The sequence below is a fragment of the Nicotiana tabacum genome, chromosome 3 (assembly GCF_000715075.1).
Source record: "Nicotiana tabacum cultivar K326 chromosome 3, ASM71507v2, whole genome shotgun sequence".
NCBI lineage: Eukaryota > Viridiplantae > Streptophyta > Magnoliopsida > Solanales > Solanaceae > Nicotiana > Nicotiana tabacum.
The window spans coordinates 64517131-64532866 of record NC_134082.1 but is presented as its reverse complement, the minus strand read 5'-3'; the positions used below and the strand labels follow the sequence as shown (position 1 = coordinate 64532866).

Below are 15736 nucleotides of genomic sequence, written 5' to 3'. Positions count from 1 at the left end.
GTTGAGATCTATATTGCGAAGCTAACTGTTGAAATAAGATTGGTTATTGTTGATTGTCTTGTCGGGAGGTTATTGTTTCTATTGTTGATTTCCTTGCCAGGATGTTATTATTTCTATTGTTGATTCCCTTGCCGGAATGTTATTATTTCTATTATTGATTCCCTTGCCGGGATGTTATTGTTTCTATTGTTGACTCCCTTGTCGGGATGTTATTGTTCATATTATTGACTTCCTTGCCGTGATGTTATTGTTTCTATTGTTTGGGAGAGGAAGAGTGTAAAGCACAAAGGGTGATGACGTGCATGACATTGTGAGAGAGAGTAAAAGCACGAAGGGTGATGTCGTGCATGATATTGTGAGGAAGAGCGTAAAGCACGAAGGGTGATACCGTGCACATTTCTATTTATGTATATTGTGAGGAAGAGTGATAAAGCACGAAGGGTGATGTCGTGCACTTGTTGTTTGTTGTGTTTCTTTATAGTTATCAATTCAACTGCTTTAATTGTTCAGATTTCTTTACTGTCGTGACCCTTGTGATGGAACCCCATAAAGTTTTCAATACTTCGCCGTATTTATATATATATTTCAATACTTAAAATTTCAATAATTGTTTTATTTATAATTGTTTCATTTTTTTAAATTCAATTAGTTACTTAATTAAATTTTCTTAAACCATTTGAGGTTGTATTTTACTTAAAAAGGAATTTCTACTAAGTTAATTTCTTAAATCCCATGATAAAGGTAATAATTCTTTCGATGTTGTATTTTAATTGAAAATGGTACTTTCTTTATTCAAATGATTTCTAAAAATAATTTCATCTTTTCTTGTTGAGTTCCTAATTAGCTTAGAAGTTGTACTCTACTTTATGTTATGTAAATGAGACTCCTTGAACATCTTAATTGCATTGATTATGGACCCTATGTACCGAGTAACATGAGAACAATGTTGTGTAAAGAGAGATAGAAATATGTGGGCACAAGGTGCCGGGTGTACTAAAAGTTTGGTAATTGAGGTTATGATATGAGACATCGAGTTGAGATGGCTGGAATTGTGGATCAGGAATGATATAATTTATTGAGCTGACATTGCCTTCCTTGTTTGAGTACATTTTTACTTGTCTGTGTTCCAACTATGTTGATATTAATTTAATTGGTTATCTTTCGTTTCTATCCGTGTTTCTCTTTATTGTTTCTTGTGATTGTAGTTTGTTCTTTCCCTGTTGTTGATATTACTTATCATTTTTAGGTTGATAGTTTATTATCAAATTCTGTTCAATTTAATTGACCAGTAGGTATCTGGACTGTTCCTCGTCACTACCCCACCGAGGTTAGTCTTGATACTTACTGGGCACCGCCGTGATGTGCTCATACTACACTTCTGTACATTTTTGTGTACAGATCCAGGTATTGGCCGATAGTGGTTGTGTGAATCGTCGTGGTGGAGACTCAAGGTAAACCTGTTGCAGCGTTCGTAGGTCTTAGAGTCACCTTCAATTGTACTTATTTCATATGTTCCTTTTGTTTCGGAACAGAGATGTAATTATTTTTGTATAACTACTCTTAGAAAGGCTTATGACTTGTACCACCAGTTTTGAAAATTGTAATTTGTTCAGAGTAATTTAATTTAAAGTTAGTAAATATCAATGGTACTTCAGTTAATGTTAGGTTTACCTAGTTTAGAGACTAGGTATCATCACGACTCCTTCGGAGGAATTTTTGGATTGTGACAAAATGAGATGGAGGGAATATATGCTATCAAGAAGACCTAAAAAGTCCAATGACTCCTTCCTAAATTTGAAACTCAAATACTACAAAGCACGCGTACTCACATGCATGAAACATAGATAAAAAGCATATCATTCTCCAAGTTGTTGAAAATATAAACGACGACTATACTATGATAGTTCATTACACTCGTATGGAAATGTCATGACAAAAATGGCAACTTACAGTTAAAAGGGTTCTTCACTTGTATCTAGCAATATAAGTTCAATACAGGACCAAGCCAATAGGGATTTCATTGATATCAAATAATGTGAGTGATATTGGACCACTAACTTCGGCCACAATATGGAAGATATGCAAACAATCCTGAGTTCTTTCTGTTCTAGGTCTAATATAGTTCAACGAATCGATAACAATGCCATCTAAAATAAGTTAAACAACATAAAGCACATTTTCCTTGCAAGTTGTTAGTTATCTTCTAAATATAATGTCAACTAGTTACCAAGTTATTTTTCAGGTTTTCTCAGAAAATATCCTCTTATTGGATCTTCAGTACTATATTAGTACGTACTAAAATTCATTACAGCCTTGGACATGCATATTTTAGGTTTTTCTCGTCTGGAAAACAAGGCCATAATTGATAAATTCCTACATTTCAATTTATATGACATAGTTTAAATTGACACAAGCTTAAGAAATAAATAAATAGTTTTAAAATTTATTATCTTAAATATATCATAGTATTAAAGTGGCTATTAAACATGCTATAATATTTCTTTCATTTCAAAAGCTCCACATTAAGGATAAAATGAGAAATATAAAGTTAAATGTTTTCAAATATAAAAGTATATTATTTTTTGAAAGGACGAATAAGGAAATAGGTCACATAAATTAAAACGGAAAACACTTAATTTTTACTTCGCCATCACCCCCAAAAAAAAAAAAAAAAAAAATCAGAGCATTTATGTTTGGACCACTAAACTAAGTACTTCCTTAAGACACGCATGTATCCTTTCACATATTAGTAGTTCTTCTACCACAGTTTAACTTTGCCACACCAGTGCAATTAAAAAGGGAATGAACTTTTTCATCTTAAGTTATTGAGTTATCTTTTGCCCAAAAATACAAGGTCAATCAAATGGGATGGTGTATTGGGAAAAATTAAGTTTATGCATATAAGATGACACGTCATGACACGTGGACCAGACGAAGAAGAATAAGTGATGAAAAATAATCAAAGAAGGCACGAGCTTCAACAGACACGAGCTTCAACAGGCATGGGTAGATGTTCAGAGAAAAAACAAGGAAAATAGATACTTGAGCCTTTTGTGATGGAAGGGAATGAATCTGATAGTAAATAAGATATAGATACGTACTATTGGGCATTAAATACAGAAACGTTAAGGAATCTGTATTGAATCAAATATGATTGCTGATTATAACGTTACATTAAATGTCATTCATAGACAATAATGACTCAATTATGGTAGAAACAAAACGTATTACCTTGAAATAGTTATAAAAGGAGAAGACTGATCATTTGTAAGGATACGAAATATCATCAGAATATAATGATTTACTTTGCTTTCTTCTGCTCATCATATTATTATCAAAATTAATTTCCTTTAGTCATTTTATTTTTTGATTATCAGTAACCTGAGTTCTTCTAAAATAAAGCTTTGACCGAAATTCATATTTTTGGTTAAACAAATTGGTTCCGTTACCGGGAATCTGATAATCACTTACCTTCTTAATCAATTCTTTCATCAAAAAACTTACCATGTTGAATAATGACGACAACAACCAACAAGATCCTCAACATCAGCAGAATGATGCGGGTGATAGGACACCACTTCCCTCACCGCGTGATTCACAACGTCAGTCACAAGAAGGAACTCCAGATGGCTATGAAACAAATAATGGGGTTGCAAATCAAAATAGATTCGAGGCAAACCAAAATGCTGGAGTTGCAAACAAACAAGCACTCGATGATGCCTTAAAAAGTATCATTGCTCAACAAGTTAGCAATGCTCTCCGAGCTTTTACCAGCCAATTGCCAATTGCACCACCAACACCGACTCCGAATCAGAATACTTTGGAAAACCCACATTCTGGGCTTGTTAACTCAGGCACTGGTGGAACTCCAAGCGAATCTCGCGATGGCGAATCAGGTAACATAATTAATTCTGATTTACAAAATTTAGTTCTAACCTTGCAGAGACAGCTCAAGGAGCAAAGCGATCGCATAGAGAAAATACTTGGAGTGTCATCCGTAATCAAAGGAATAGACATGGATAAGTACTCGCAACAACCATGGAAGCCTAGTGCTGCTCCGGTGCCGATCCCGAAGAAGTTCAAAATGCCTGATATTCCAAAGTATGATGGCACAACTAATCCACGAGACCACGTGACTGCATTCACAACTGGTGTGAAAGACAACGATTTAACCAAACAAGAAATTGAATCAGTATTGGTCAAGAGATTTGGTGAAACACTCACCAAGGGAGCATTAACATGGTATTCCCTTTTACCCGAAAATTCTATAAATTATTTTGCTGAGCTTGCAGATTCTTTTATCAAAGAGAATTTGGGAGCTCAAAAAGTTGAAAAAAAGAATGGAAGATATTTTCAAAATCAAGCAAGGAGATTCAGAGCTGCTTAGAGAGTTCGTGGATAGGTTCCAGCGTGAAATAATGACGTTACCACGCATACCTGATTACTGGGCGGCTATGGCCTTTGCCAGTAATTTGAATGAGAAAAGCTCAAAAGCTATGAGACGACTCAAGGAAAGTCTGCATGAATTTCCAGCAACAACCTGGAATGATGTTTACGATAGATACAGCACGAAGCTGAGGATAGAAGAAGGCACTATCTCCCGATCTCAGAAAGAGGAAAAGGTAAGTTCGAGACGTTCAAAAACCAAAAAAAGGTCAGTAAAATCAAGGCAAGATAATTCAAGGTACGATCACAGATCCAGAAATAAAGAGTCGGGTTCATCATCAAGGTTTGGAAACGATCGAAACACACGAGAAACCCAAGATGACGATAGAAACTTGAAGGCAAGATTTGGTGGATATAATTTTAATGTCAGCACTTCAGAGTTAGTAGCAGTATTAAGAGGCATGGGAGATAAGGTACGGTGGCCAAAAGAAATAAGATCGAATCCAAACAGGCGCAATCCTGATCACTGGTGCAAATTTCACAACGATCATGGTCATAAAACGACAAGTTGTAGATTATTATAAGGTGAAGTTGACCATCTATTAAAGTAAGGGTATCTGACCGAATTATTTAGTGAGAAAGGTAAGCAAACATACATGAAGAACAGGCAGGAGCCCCCTAAACCTCCTTCTCCAAAAAGGACTGTCAATGTTATAAGCGGGGGCGAGGAAATCAATGGCGTGGCGTATACCGCAGCTAATAAGGTCTCTAAAGTTATAATCACCCACGGGAAGCGGATACGACATGTGTTGGAGGAAGAAAGTATTATATTTGATGATGTAGATGTGGATGGCGTGTTAACTCCATATAACGATGCACTGGTAATATCTCTACTTGTATATAATATTAATGTGAAACGAGTTTTGATTAATCCAGGTAGTTTGGTGAACATTATTCTGTTAAGAGTACTAAATGAGATGCAAGCTGAAAATAAACTAGTACCAAAGGTGCATACTTTGTCTGGATTCGACAATTCAAGCGTGTGACGAAAGGGGAGGTAACACTTACTATATTCGCAGAAGGGGTTGTCAAAGATACAAAATTTCAGGTGGTAGAGATGGAAATGGCTTACAATATGATTCTCGGGAGACCGTGGATCCACGAGATGGTTGTCGTTCCGTATACCTTACATCAAGTTATTAAATTTCCATCACCATGGGGAATATGTCAATTCCATGGGGATCAACAGACATCCAGGAACATCAACTCCGTAGCAGATTCAAATATGAGAAAGGAAGAAAAATAGCAGTTACAGAATCCAGTTAAGGATACCACAACACAAGCCTCAACTAATGAAGATAGTTGATTTTTAAGGGATTCTCTATCATTATAGAAAGATAGTTCCGCAGGAACAATTTCATCCACTAAAGGTTCACGAAGAGGTTCAGTGGGTTCTTTACCTCTTGATGAAGACCTTTGAGAAAGAGAACCTCTGGTTCTAGATGGAGGAGTAGAACTCGATGAAGGAACAGAGGGAACTCGTGATGAAGAAGACCCTAAACTACGAAGCATTCCTCTTCTCCTACTTCTAATAGGAGCAAGAGATAGGTTGTCAATAATGGGGAATCTCCGAGGGTTAGGGTTTGAAGAAGACATAATAGTACGAGGAAGAAGAAACATTAAATTGAATATTCTGAACTTTTGTGAAAAAGACAAAGGTAAAAAGTTAAATTTATAATCAGAAGCAGCCGTCAAAGAAAAAGGCGCAATGATGGAAATGTCATAATGAGAACTATCGCTTTGTAATTGATGAAGCCGTAAAAAAGCCTTAAAAGGCGATGAAAGGTTGCAGAGCCAATCAGGAAACGCCACATGTCATGGACATTAAATGGAAGAGATAGATGAAGTATCAGTTCCAGAGAAGAATTAATGGCGGCAAATATTACCGCTTTAATGAGGTCCACTTCCCAAATATTTTATTGATGAATAAATGGCAAGTGGGGGGACTATCTGTATTGGGGAAAAATTATGTTTATGTATATAAGATGATACGTCATGACACGTGGACCAATCAAACAAGAATAAGTGATGAAAAATAATCAAAGAAGGCACGGGCAGATGTTCAGAGAAAAAACAAAGAAGATAGTTACTTGAGCCTTTTGATGATGGAAGGGAATGAATCTGATAGTAAATAAGGTATAGATACGTACTATTGGGCATTAAATATAGAAACGTTAAGGAATCTGTATTGAATCAAATATGATTGTTGATTATAACGTTACATTAAATATCATTAAATGTCATTCATAGACAATAATGGCTCAATTATGGTAGAAACAAAACATATTACCTTGAAATAGTTATAAAAGGAGAAAACTGATCATTTGTAAGGATAGGAAATATCATCAGAATATACTGATTTACTTTGCTTTCTTCTGTTCATCTTATTATTATCAAAATCAATTTCCTTTATTCATTTTATTTTTTAATTATCAGTAATCCGAGTTTTTCTAAAATAAAGCTTTGACCGAAATTCATATTTTTGGTTAAACAGATGGTCGCCACAAAAATTTCTTGTTTCCCCCATCAGTAACATGCTCTAGTCATTTTTCTAGACGTCGTTGTGTTCTCAACCTGCATGATACTTTTCTCATGCTACATATCATCAACTATAATTACAATAATCTACATTTCTACTTTCTGTATCCTCTATTTTTCATAACACTAAGAGGTTTAAACAAACTCCAAATCTGCTTATAATCTGCAGAAAGAATGTTGGAGTGTTTTATTTCAAACCAAAAATAAAAATGATTGAGTAACTATCAAACCCATAATAAGCAAATCATGAAGGCCTAAAATATTATTCCTCTCTACTCTCTAGGCAGGGATAAGATCTGCCTATACACTATCTCCCCATACCCCACTTGTCAAATTTTACTGAAGTTTTTTGTTGTTGTTGTTGTTGTACATACGACATATTGCACTAAATCGTTCTTCATGCATCAGGACAATGAAAGATGATGAACAAAATATTAAGTTACTCCTACTAATATGTAAATATAAAACTTAAAAGACATCATATTCGTTGCCGGTTTGAGATTCTTATGGAAAATATTATTGAGGTTATACACCAAGTACACATGTGATTCAACTTTGAGAAAAAATTTTGAGCAAATATTCTCAGAAGAAGTTATAACGCCTTCAATTCGAATCAGAGAATAGCATGCATTAGGTCAGAAAAATTGGATAAAAAGCAAAATTAAAGTACACAATGTTTTTCCCGCAGTTACTACACAAGTAGACATTATTAATTAATAACAATAATAGAGAACACTTTGATGCATCTTGTGTGAATACTCTTAAATGTCGTTTAATTTTGTTATCTTTTGGCACATTATGTTTTACTTAGTAGGCCCACCCGCAGGCAATGCATTTAATCAAATAAAAAGCCATTTCATATAGTATCTCTTATTACATACAAGTCACATCTCCCATATGCAAAAGATTATTCAAAAGTTAAAATACCATCCACATAACATGGCAACAGAAAAAGGTATTGCCATATATGCTGTATGAATACTTATGCATTTTGGTACAAGACAGTGAAAGAAAGGGTAAATTTAAGATGATTTACGTTGCACAATTTCAAAACAAAGAAGTAACCTCTTTTCTTTTAGTATGTTAAATTTTTTTTACATATTTCTGTATTCAAAAATAAAATTAACTTTAAACTTCGTCTTTTATCCATAACGAGATGTTCTTATAGGCACAAGAATATTATGACATGGTTTAGACCGGTACTAGTTCTAAAGATATATAGTACGTGACAAAAAACTTTATTTCTTTCTTAACTCTTCCGGCCAAAACTCTTTTATCCCGTCAAATACCACCATATAAAATAAAAAAACATAAGCAACAAAGACAGTTCATGTAAACAACTCAACTCTGCATCCATATTTTTAACTAAAACTCAGACATCACGCCCTCATTTTTCTCCCGTTAGTTTTTCCTATATCATGCTCCTATATATTCTCCGTAGAATCTCTTCATTGTTCTAAACTACTACTATTATATAGTATTTCGCTACAAAGAGGTGGATGTGGTGCTTTAATGTTAAACTCAGTAAATCAAATGGTAGTAGAATTCGAAACATGAACCGACAACATTCAAATTTTGGATCCTCATCTAATTACAACTAACATAACTATATATGTCACATTAATACAGTAATCAAAGTCAATGTCAATTGGGTCATGAGACTTTTTTTTTTTTTTTTTTTTTATCAAGGAGATCTGGGAGGTGGAAAGAATTGCGTACCAGCTGACATGAAAGTACTAAGGGGAGCTGGAAATAAAGAAGGGTCAAGAAAATTTGAGGCTTCCGCTGCCGCTGCAGCACCGCCGCTTGCGATGATGGCGGTGGCAGCGGAGTTATGGTGGTGTTGAACTCCAGCGCTACCACTTCCACCACCAGAAGAAGTATCACCGGCTGCAGCCATATTATTATTATACTCACTTTCAGGACCTTGATCACATAGAATTCCTTTGAACACGTGGCCCCCAATATTCACAGCGGCCTGATATGCTAACTGATCCTCAGCGTCCTCAATTGAGCTCATTTGGATGCACTGAAATACCGCAGCTGAACTTACTTTTGCTGGAAATTTTCCCACTTCTAACCCTATAAACATCAAAGATGCTACATTTAAATAAGCAAGAGATTATGTTCCATGTAAAAAAGAAATATTTACAAAATTAGATCATTGAAACAATCATCACAAGTAAATTTTTATGGCCAGCATTAATTAATAGTAACTTGACAAAAATAGTACAACCTCACACACACACACACACACACACACACACACACACACACACACACACACACACACACACACACACACACACACACACACACACACACACACACACACACACACACACACACACACACACATATATATATATATATATATATATATATATATATATATATATATATATATATATATATATATATATATATATATAAAAAAAAAAGGATAATTTTTTGGCCATTTACACGGTATGATTTTTAATGAAGGGATTTCAATAATTCAATCCCCTCTCTTCAAGCTAGCTCTACCACTGAATGTAACGTACTAGTATCAGTGTAAATAATTACGTCTAATATTAATCAACAATGGATACCGTGAATTATCATACATAAATTGGAGGGCTCGAGATAAATTTATGTAGGTCTAGAGAAAAGAGAGTGTGCATACATAGATACCAATGCAACGAGAGAGAAATGGGGAGATCAGAAGGGTGATATATAATAGCGTATTCTTTGTCAATCTTTTGTCGGGAAAACCCCCCCCCTCCCCCCCCCCCCCCCCCCCCCAAAAAAAAAAAAAAAAAAACTGTGATGAGAAAAGAATGACAAAGAGCTAGAAGAAGGAAAAGCTGACGATTTTACTACTGCTAAAATAGTAGCGTCTCCCTTGACTTTCATCAAATGCTATGGTTATGGGCTTCTCTTTCTAGACCTACCTTTTGTAGAATTCTTCTAAGGCAAACAACCTTAGCTCCTTTACATGATGAATCTCGAGATTCTATGTTTTTTCTGTGTACAAACAAAGGAAGAAAGATACTCCCTCAATTCGAATTCATGAACTTGTATGACAGGACACAAAATTTATAAAGAAAAAGAAAAGACTAGAATATGTTATAAATATTTCTGTGATATAAATCTATCTCATTAACAAAATTTAGAAATATAAAGTTTAAAAAGAGGGAATAGGAACTTTACCACTAGTATTTGAAGGTAAACGAGTACAAACAAGAGAGGAAGCACTTGGATCCTCTCTTTGCCTTTTAGGTTTATTATTATTATGATCTAAGTGTAACTGATCATGTCGTTCCTTTTGCTGCTGCTGTAGAGCAGAAAGTTGTTGTTGCCTTTCTCTACGTTTAGCGGCTGGAACCCAAGTGCTTTTGACATGAGTTTGGCACTGAAACCCTCTACTCTTGCAGCAAGTCCTACATCTCATGTGTTGACAATCTTTCTTAGCTTGGTTCCCACAATCTTGGCAGCTAATTCCAGCTCCTCCACTCCTCATCATCACAAACCCTGATCTTGATGCCTCTTGATCGCCTGCGAAAAACGGATGCGGCCTTAATTTGAGAAATGGATTCAACTGAATCTAATATTTTCGACATAAAGTGATGCTGTATATCCTACCAGATTCGACTTAACCTAATACTTATTTTTTAGGTAGAGCAAGTCAGGCAAAAAATTTCATTAAGGAGTATTAAAATGTAAAAAGTAAATACAAAGAGAATTCAAGGGAAATTATCATATAATATACATATAATTCAAAAAAAAATGAATCCATCTATATTGTGTAATTTTCTAGAAAAGTAGCTTCGCCATTGGAGCAAGATACAAATGTAGAAATATCACTAAAATTTCACAATTGAAAAACCCTAATTTTTTACCCCTTATTTGGTAAAGTGCAATGATTCTGTAATGATAGCTAAAATATTGAGCCCCTCAAATTTAAATTATAGATCTCTTCTACATGGAATATAAATATACATATGAATAATATAATTTCAAAGAATATTACATTTGAAACATAATTTTGAAGTATGGTTACTTTAAAAATTGAATATCCCGTCAAGTTTAAATTTTGAATTCGCATGTGACAGTCTAACCTCCAAATATGTCAAAGCCACTTTGGCTGGGCCCAACACCTAATCCAACAGCAGTGGAATAAAGATCTTGCAAAGGATAAACTGGGTGACGAAACTGTTGTTGTTGTTCAGGTTGATGCTGAGGAGTTGTATTTTGCCATAACTCGAAGCCTTTGTAAGTGGGCATTTCTTGATTATGATCATTTCTGTACAAGAACCAACTCTCTGAGCTGATTTCCGTGGGTACTGGCCGGTTATTGATACGGTGGTGACTGCTGCTAATTTCTTGCTGTTGATCTTGGCTGCTACTTCCTCTTCCGTCTAGTGAAAAGAAATTAGCCATTTTTCCAACTTTAATCCTTTTTCCTCGTAGTTCAATTGTGACTCATGACAATCCATAGCAGAAATGCACGATCACTGGCAGCTTGATTATAACCCAATAATGATGTTTGTACCCCTTAGATTTCTGTGGGATTTTCTTCATAATTAGAAATGAAGAAGTACGCTTCTTTTCTGTACTACTACATATGAGCGTGTGAAAGTGATGAATAAATTTAGAGGCTGGAAAATAAAAGGGAGGAGTATTTAGTAGCTGCAACTTTTGTGAAGATAATTAAAAAGGTGCAGCTCTTTTTAATTTCTTGGAGAGACAAAGTATTGAAGATTTTTGAGGATAGAGATTAATCGAAGAGGAAATGAGGGAGGGGCCTTTACTTTCCTTATGTTTCTATGTTGTGGCTTGTGTGGGAAACATTAAAATAAAGGTAGAATTATATATATTACAGCTCTGCAAACGCCGCCATGGCCAAAAAAAAAACTTCATGTCTTCTCTCTACTACTACGGTGACGCTAACTCAAGTCTTACATGCAATAATTAATGCAAATATTATAATATAAGAATTAAATTAATAATGTAAGAATTAGCAATACAAAATATATAACTTAAAAATTAGTAATGCAATAATTATATAGTGTGAATTATTTTTTGTTTGATATTTTCAAGGTAAACAAAGAAATAAATTTAAAGAATGCGAGAGCATTTTTGTTATTTTTTTTTTATCCATGTATTACTAATTCGATATTCTTATTTCACATAAGGTATTATTTTCTGCGGGAAACAAAAGGTATAACCAAATTGTTTTATATAGTTATACAGAAGAGTTGAATGTGGTGATTAAATCACTCCTTCGACCAACCAAACGGGCTTTAAGTACTAAGCCGACTTAATCAAAATTCCAGGTAAGCTATCAGCTTTGTCTAAGTTATATGCACTTGCCATGAAAAAAGAAAAAAAATTACCACAATCAGAGCGAGCATTTAATTTGTTTGGAACGACTGAAAAGCTGAGCTTCTAATGGATGCTGTTTCATATATTATTTTTTTTTACTTTCCTTTTTTATCTGTTAAAACTTAAAACTATGTATAACTTTTCTATATTTTTATCTGCTAAGTTTTTAATAACTAACGTTCTATTTTATCCTTAATTACACAATATCACAAGATACACAAACCACTAATTTTTAAGTTCACGAGATTCAAATCAATTCGCAGAGTTTTTTACACCATTAAAATAACTTTAAATAAAAGATAGTAACTGTTGTTAATCCTAATTTGATAACTTAAGATTCCGGGAGTAGCTGATTAAAAGACAGAATTGACACTTTAAGATTTTCTACATATAATTTTATCTTTTCATTTTAGTCTACAATATCTAACTTTGATTTTGGAGTATAAGGAAATACAGATTATTATTTACCTTCCGTTTTATTTATAAATTGGTTGAAAGGAATATGAGAGTTGACTTTACAGTAACGGGCATTTAGATTTTTCCCATGTTGTACTCCTATACCCTAATATATTTGTAACTTTTGATGCCCCAACTTGTACGCGGAAGGGTGACAACCGAAAACCAATTATTCCTAGTTGCTATAATGTTATATTTCCTCTCTTTCATTTTATTTTAATCAGGTAAAAAGTTTAAGAAAAAGGCAAAGATTTTTGTCCTTATTAAAAATACCATTAGAACTTGATCTTAAACATGCCTTGAAAAAAAAAACATGCCATGATATATAACAGCTTTGTCATTTAAGATAAAATAATAAAAAATTTAAAGTTAAATAATCTCTAAGAAAAAAAAAATTATATCATTCTTTTTTAACCGACTAAAATATTTAAGAATATCTAAAATAAAACGTCAAAGTAATTCCTTCATAAAAAATAAATCAAACCTATGTATATATGCCCTAGTTCTAACTATAGATAAGAAAGGAAGGGTATCAATTTCAAATGACTTTGAAATTGTAGTGGAGACCTAGAAAATTGACTTTGAAGAAAATCCATATTCTATTAAACTTTTTTTTTTTAGTCAAATGAACTTTGTTTATTTAACCAAGTATCAGTATATACACACTAAACTTGTCAATGTAGAATAATTCAACATACCTGATTTAGCTTATATAAACAGACATCTCACAAATTTCTTATATTGTTAATATAGTTTAACTTATTATAGCAACTTAATTACAATTCAAGTTATCAATTGATGCTTTGTTATAAAGATTTACATTACTTACCTTATAAAGACCCTGATTCTGTGAATATTTTTCAAAATACATACTAAATGTTAAATTTTAAGGGGTTGTTTGGTATATGGATACGTAAAAATAATTATGGGATAATTTAGTAACGCCGTATCCTTGTTTGGTTACTAATTTTGTCATAAGTTATCACATAATTAAAATAGTATCGAGATAACTTATACTCCCTCTGTTCCAATAATTTATGTGAACTTGTTTGACTAGGCATGAAGTTTAAGAAAAATTGAAGACTTTTGGAATTCGTGATCCTAAGCAAGTTAAAAAAAGGGCTCAGAGTATTTGTGTGGTTATAAAAACATATCATTAAGGATAGAATGAGAAGTTTAAGTTAAATTGTTGCCAAATTTAGAAAGGGATAATTCTTTTTGGAATGAACGAAAAAAAAAATATTTTCACGTAAACTGGAATGGAGGTAGTACTAGTAAAGCAGTAATCCCAAAATAAAGTAGTAAAACTAACGATCTCAAGATTAATACGACATATACCAAACAAAATTTTACCATTATTAATCTCAATTTAACTAATCTCAACATAACTAATCTCAGTAAAACTTGTCTTCAAACTAAACAACCCTAACAAAATGAGTGAAAATTACGCTGTTGTTCTTAAGAGGTTGTGGACTGCTGAAATAAAAGAAATTCTGCTGCCAGCGACGATTTCAAAATTTAAGAATAAGATAACCACTAGTTCTACAATTGAAATGAGTTATATAAAACTTAGAAGGATTTGAGAGGCTACAATCTTGGATTATATTTTCAGACAGCTAAAAAGTTGAAACTTCAAACCTAGAGCTTACTAGTAATCCCTTACGTGCGTTACTTGCTTTCTTCGTTCTTCCATTAACTTATTTACCCTATTATATTCGGGGCGGAGTCATCATGTTCCTCCGTAGGTTTAATCGAACTCATAACTTAAAAGAATTAGAATCTCAAACTTATAAACATTAAATTCTGACTACGCCTCTAATTATATTCAACCTTCGGAGAGGTTTTAGCATCAGTAGCACGACTTTTTGTTTATCAGTAGCCCAGTACTTGTTTAAAAATGGAAAAGGAAAAAACTCGTGAGATATTCCAGTTTTCTACTCTTTTCGATAATATAAAATACTTCTCAGGGTTAATATCACTTTTGGTTCCTCATTTGTTGGTAAACTCCAATTTTGGCTCGTGTTACGTTCGACTAAACGCATTAACCTTCAATTAATTGAAACGTGCACTTTTGATTCCTTTGCTTGTGAATATTTATAAATTCATCATAATTATCAACTGTTCCACCACTTAACAACACATATGTTATGTTAAACGTGTATTATTACTTCACATTTGATGATAATTTAGTTCTACCAAAAGGTCATCACTTGTTTTAAAACGAAACTCCGTGTTCTGAGGTTGCTGAAAACCACATTTAGAGTCACTTCGATTTGCGTGCACAGTCTGAGCGTGTAGCCGAAAAGCTTAAATATGATAATTTGTGAAAAAGACGATAAGTTTTGATTATAGAATGAGCAAATTTGACTTTAGTCAACGTTTTAGGTAAACGGATCCGGACCCGTGATTTGACGGTCCCGAAGGGTCCGTAGGAAAATATGGGACTTAGGCGTATGCCCGAAATCGAATTCCTAGGTCCCGAGCCCAAGAAATGAATTTTCAAAGAAAATTGATTTCTGAAATTGTTTAAAGAAATTTGAAATGAAATTTGATTAGAACATGATGGTATCGGGCCCGTATTTTGGTTCTGGTGCCCCGTACAGGTCTTATATATGGTTTAAGTCATTTCTGTAAAGTTTGGTTGAAAACGGATGTCGTTTGACGTGATTCGGACCTAAATTACTAAATTTGATACTTGATGAAGTTTGATGAAAAGTTCTTGATTTTGAGGTTTGATTCATTGTTATTGAGGTTATTTTGGCGATTTGATCGCACGGATAAGTTCGTATGATGTTGTTGAGTTAGTACGTGTGCTTGGTTTTGAGTTCCGAGGGCTTGAGTGAGTTTCGGGTAGGCTTCGGGATGTTTTAGGCTTAAAACCAGAAAAATTGCAGGTCTCTGAACCCCACCAGTGCGGTTCGCGGTCGAC

At 33.8% G+C, this 15736-nt stretch overlaps 1 protein-coding gene across 1 annotated transcript; it reads right to left on the bottom strand.

Annotated features, from left to right (window-relative positions):
• Positions 1–8575: 8575 nt before the first annotated feature.
• LOC107766265 (protein EXPRESSION OF TERPENOIDS 1-like) lies at positions 8576–11809 on the bottom strand. The gene is made up of 3 exons (XM_075249505.1): positions 11085–11809; positions 10177–10521; positions 8576–9066 (listed from the first exon to the last, which is right to left on the bottom strand). The coding sequence occupies exons 1-3, from the start codon at positions 11404–11406 to the stop codon at positions 8669–8671; spliced, it is 1065 nt and encodes a 354-aa protein (XP_075105606.1). The 5' UTR covers positions 11407–11809; the 3' UTR covers positions 8576–8668.
• Between the last annotated feature and the right edge of the window lie 3927 nt (positions 11810–15736).

Bases quoted from the DNA above. Each gene is read 5' to 3' on its own strand.
- LOC107766265 (XM_075249505.1), bottom strand. From the start codon at position 11,406: ATGGCTAATTTCTTTTCACTAGACGGAAGAGGAAGTAGCAGCCAAGAT. The intron at 10,522-11,084 runs GTTAGACTGTCA...CGTTTTTCGCAG, and splicing joins TGGCTTTGACATATTTGGAG to GCGATCAAGAGGCATCAAGA. The intron at 9,067-10,176 runs GTAAAGTTCCTA...TGATGTTTATAG, and splicing joins TTTACCTTCAAATACTAGTG to GGTTAGAAGTGGGAAAATTT.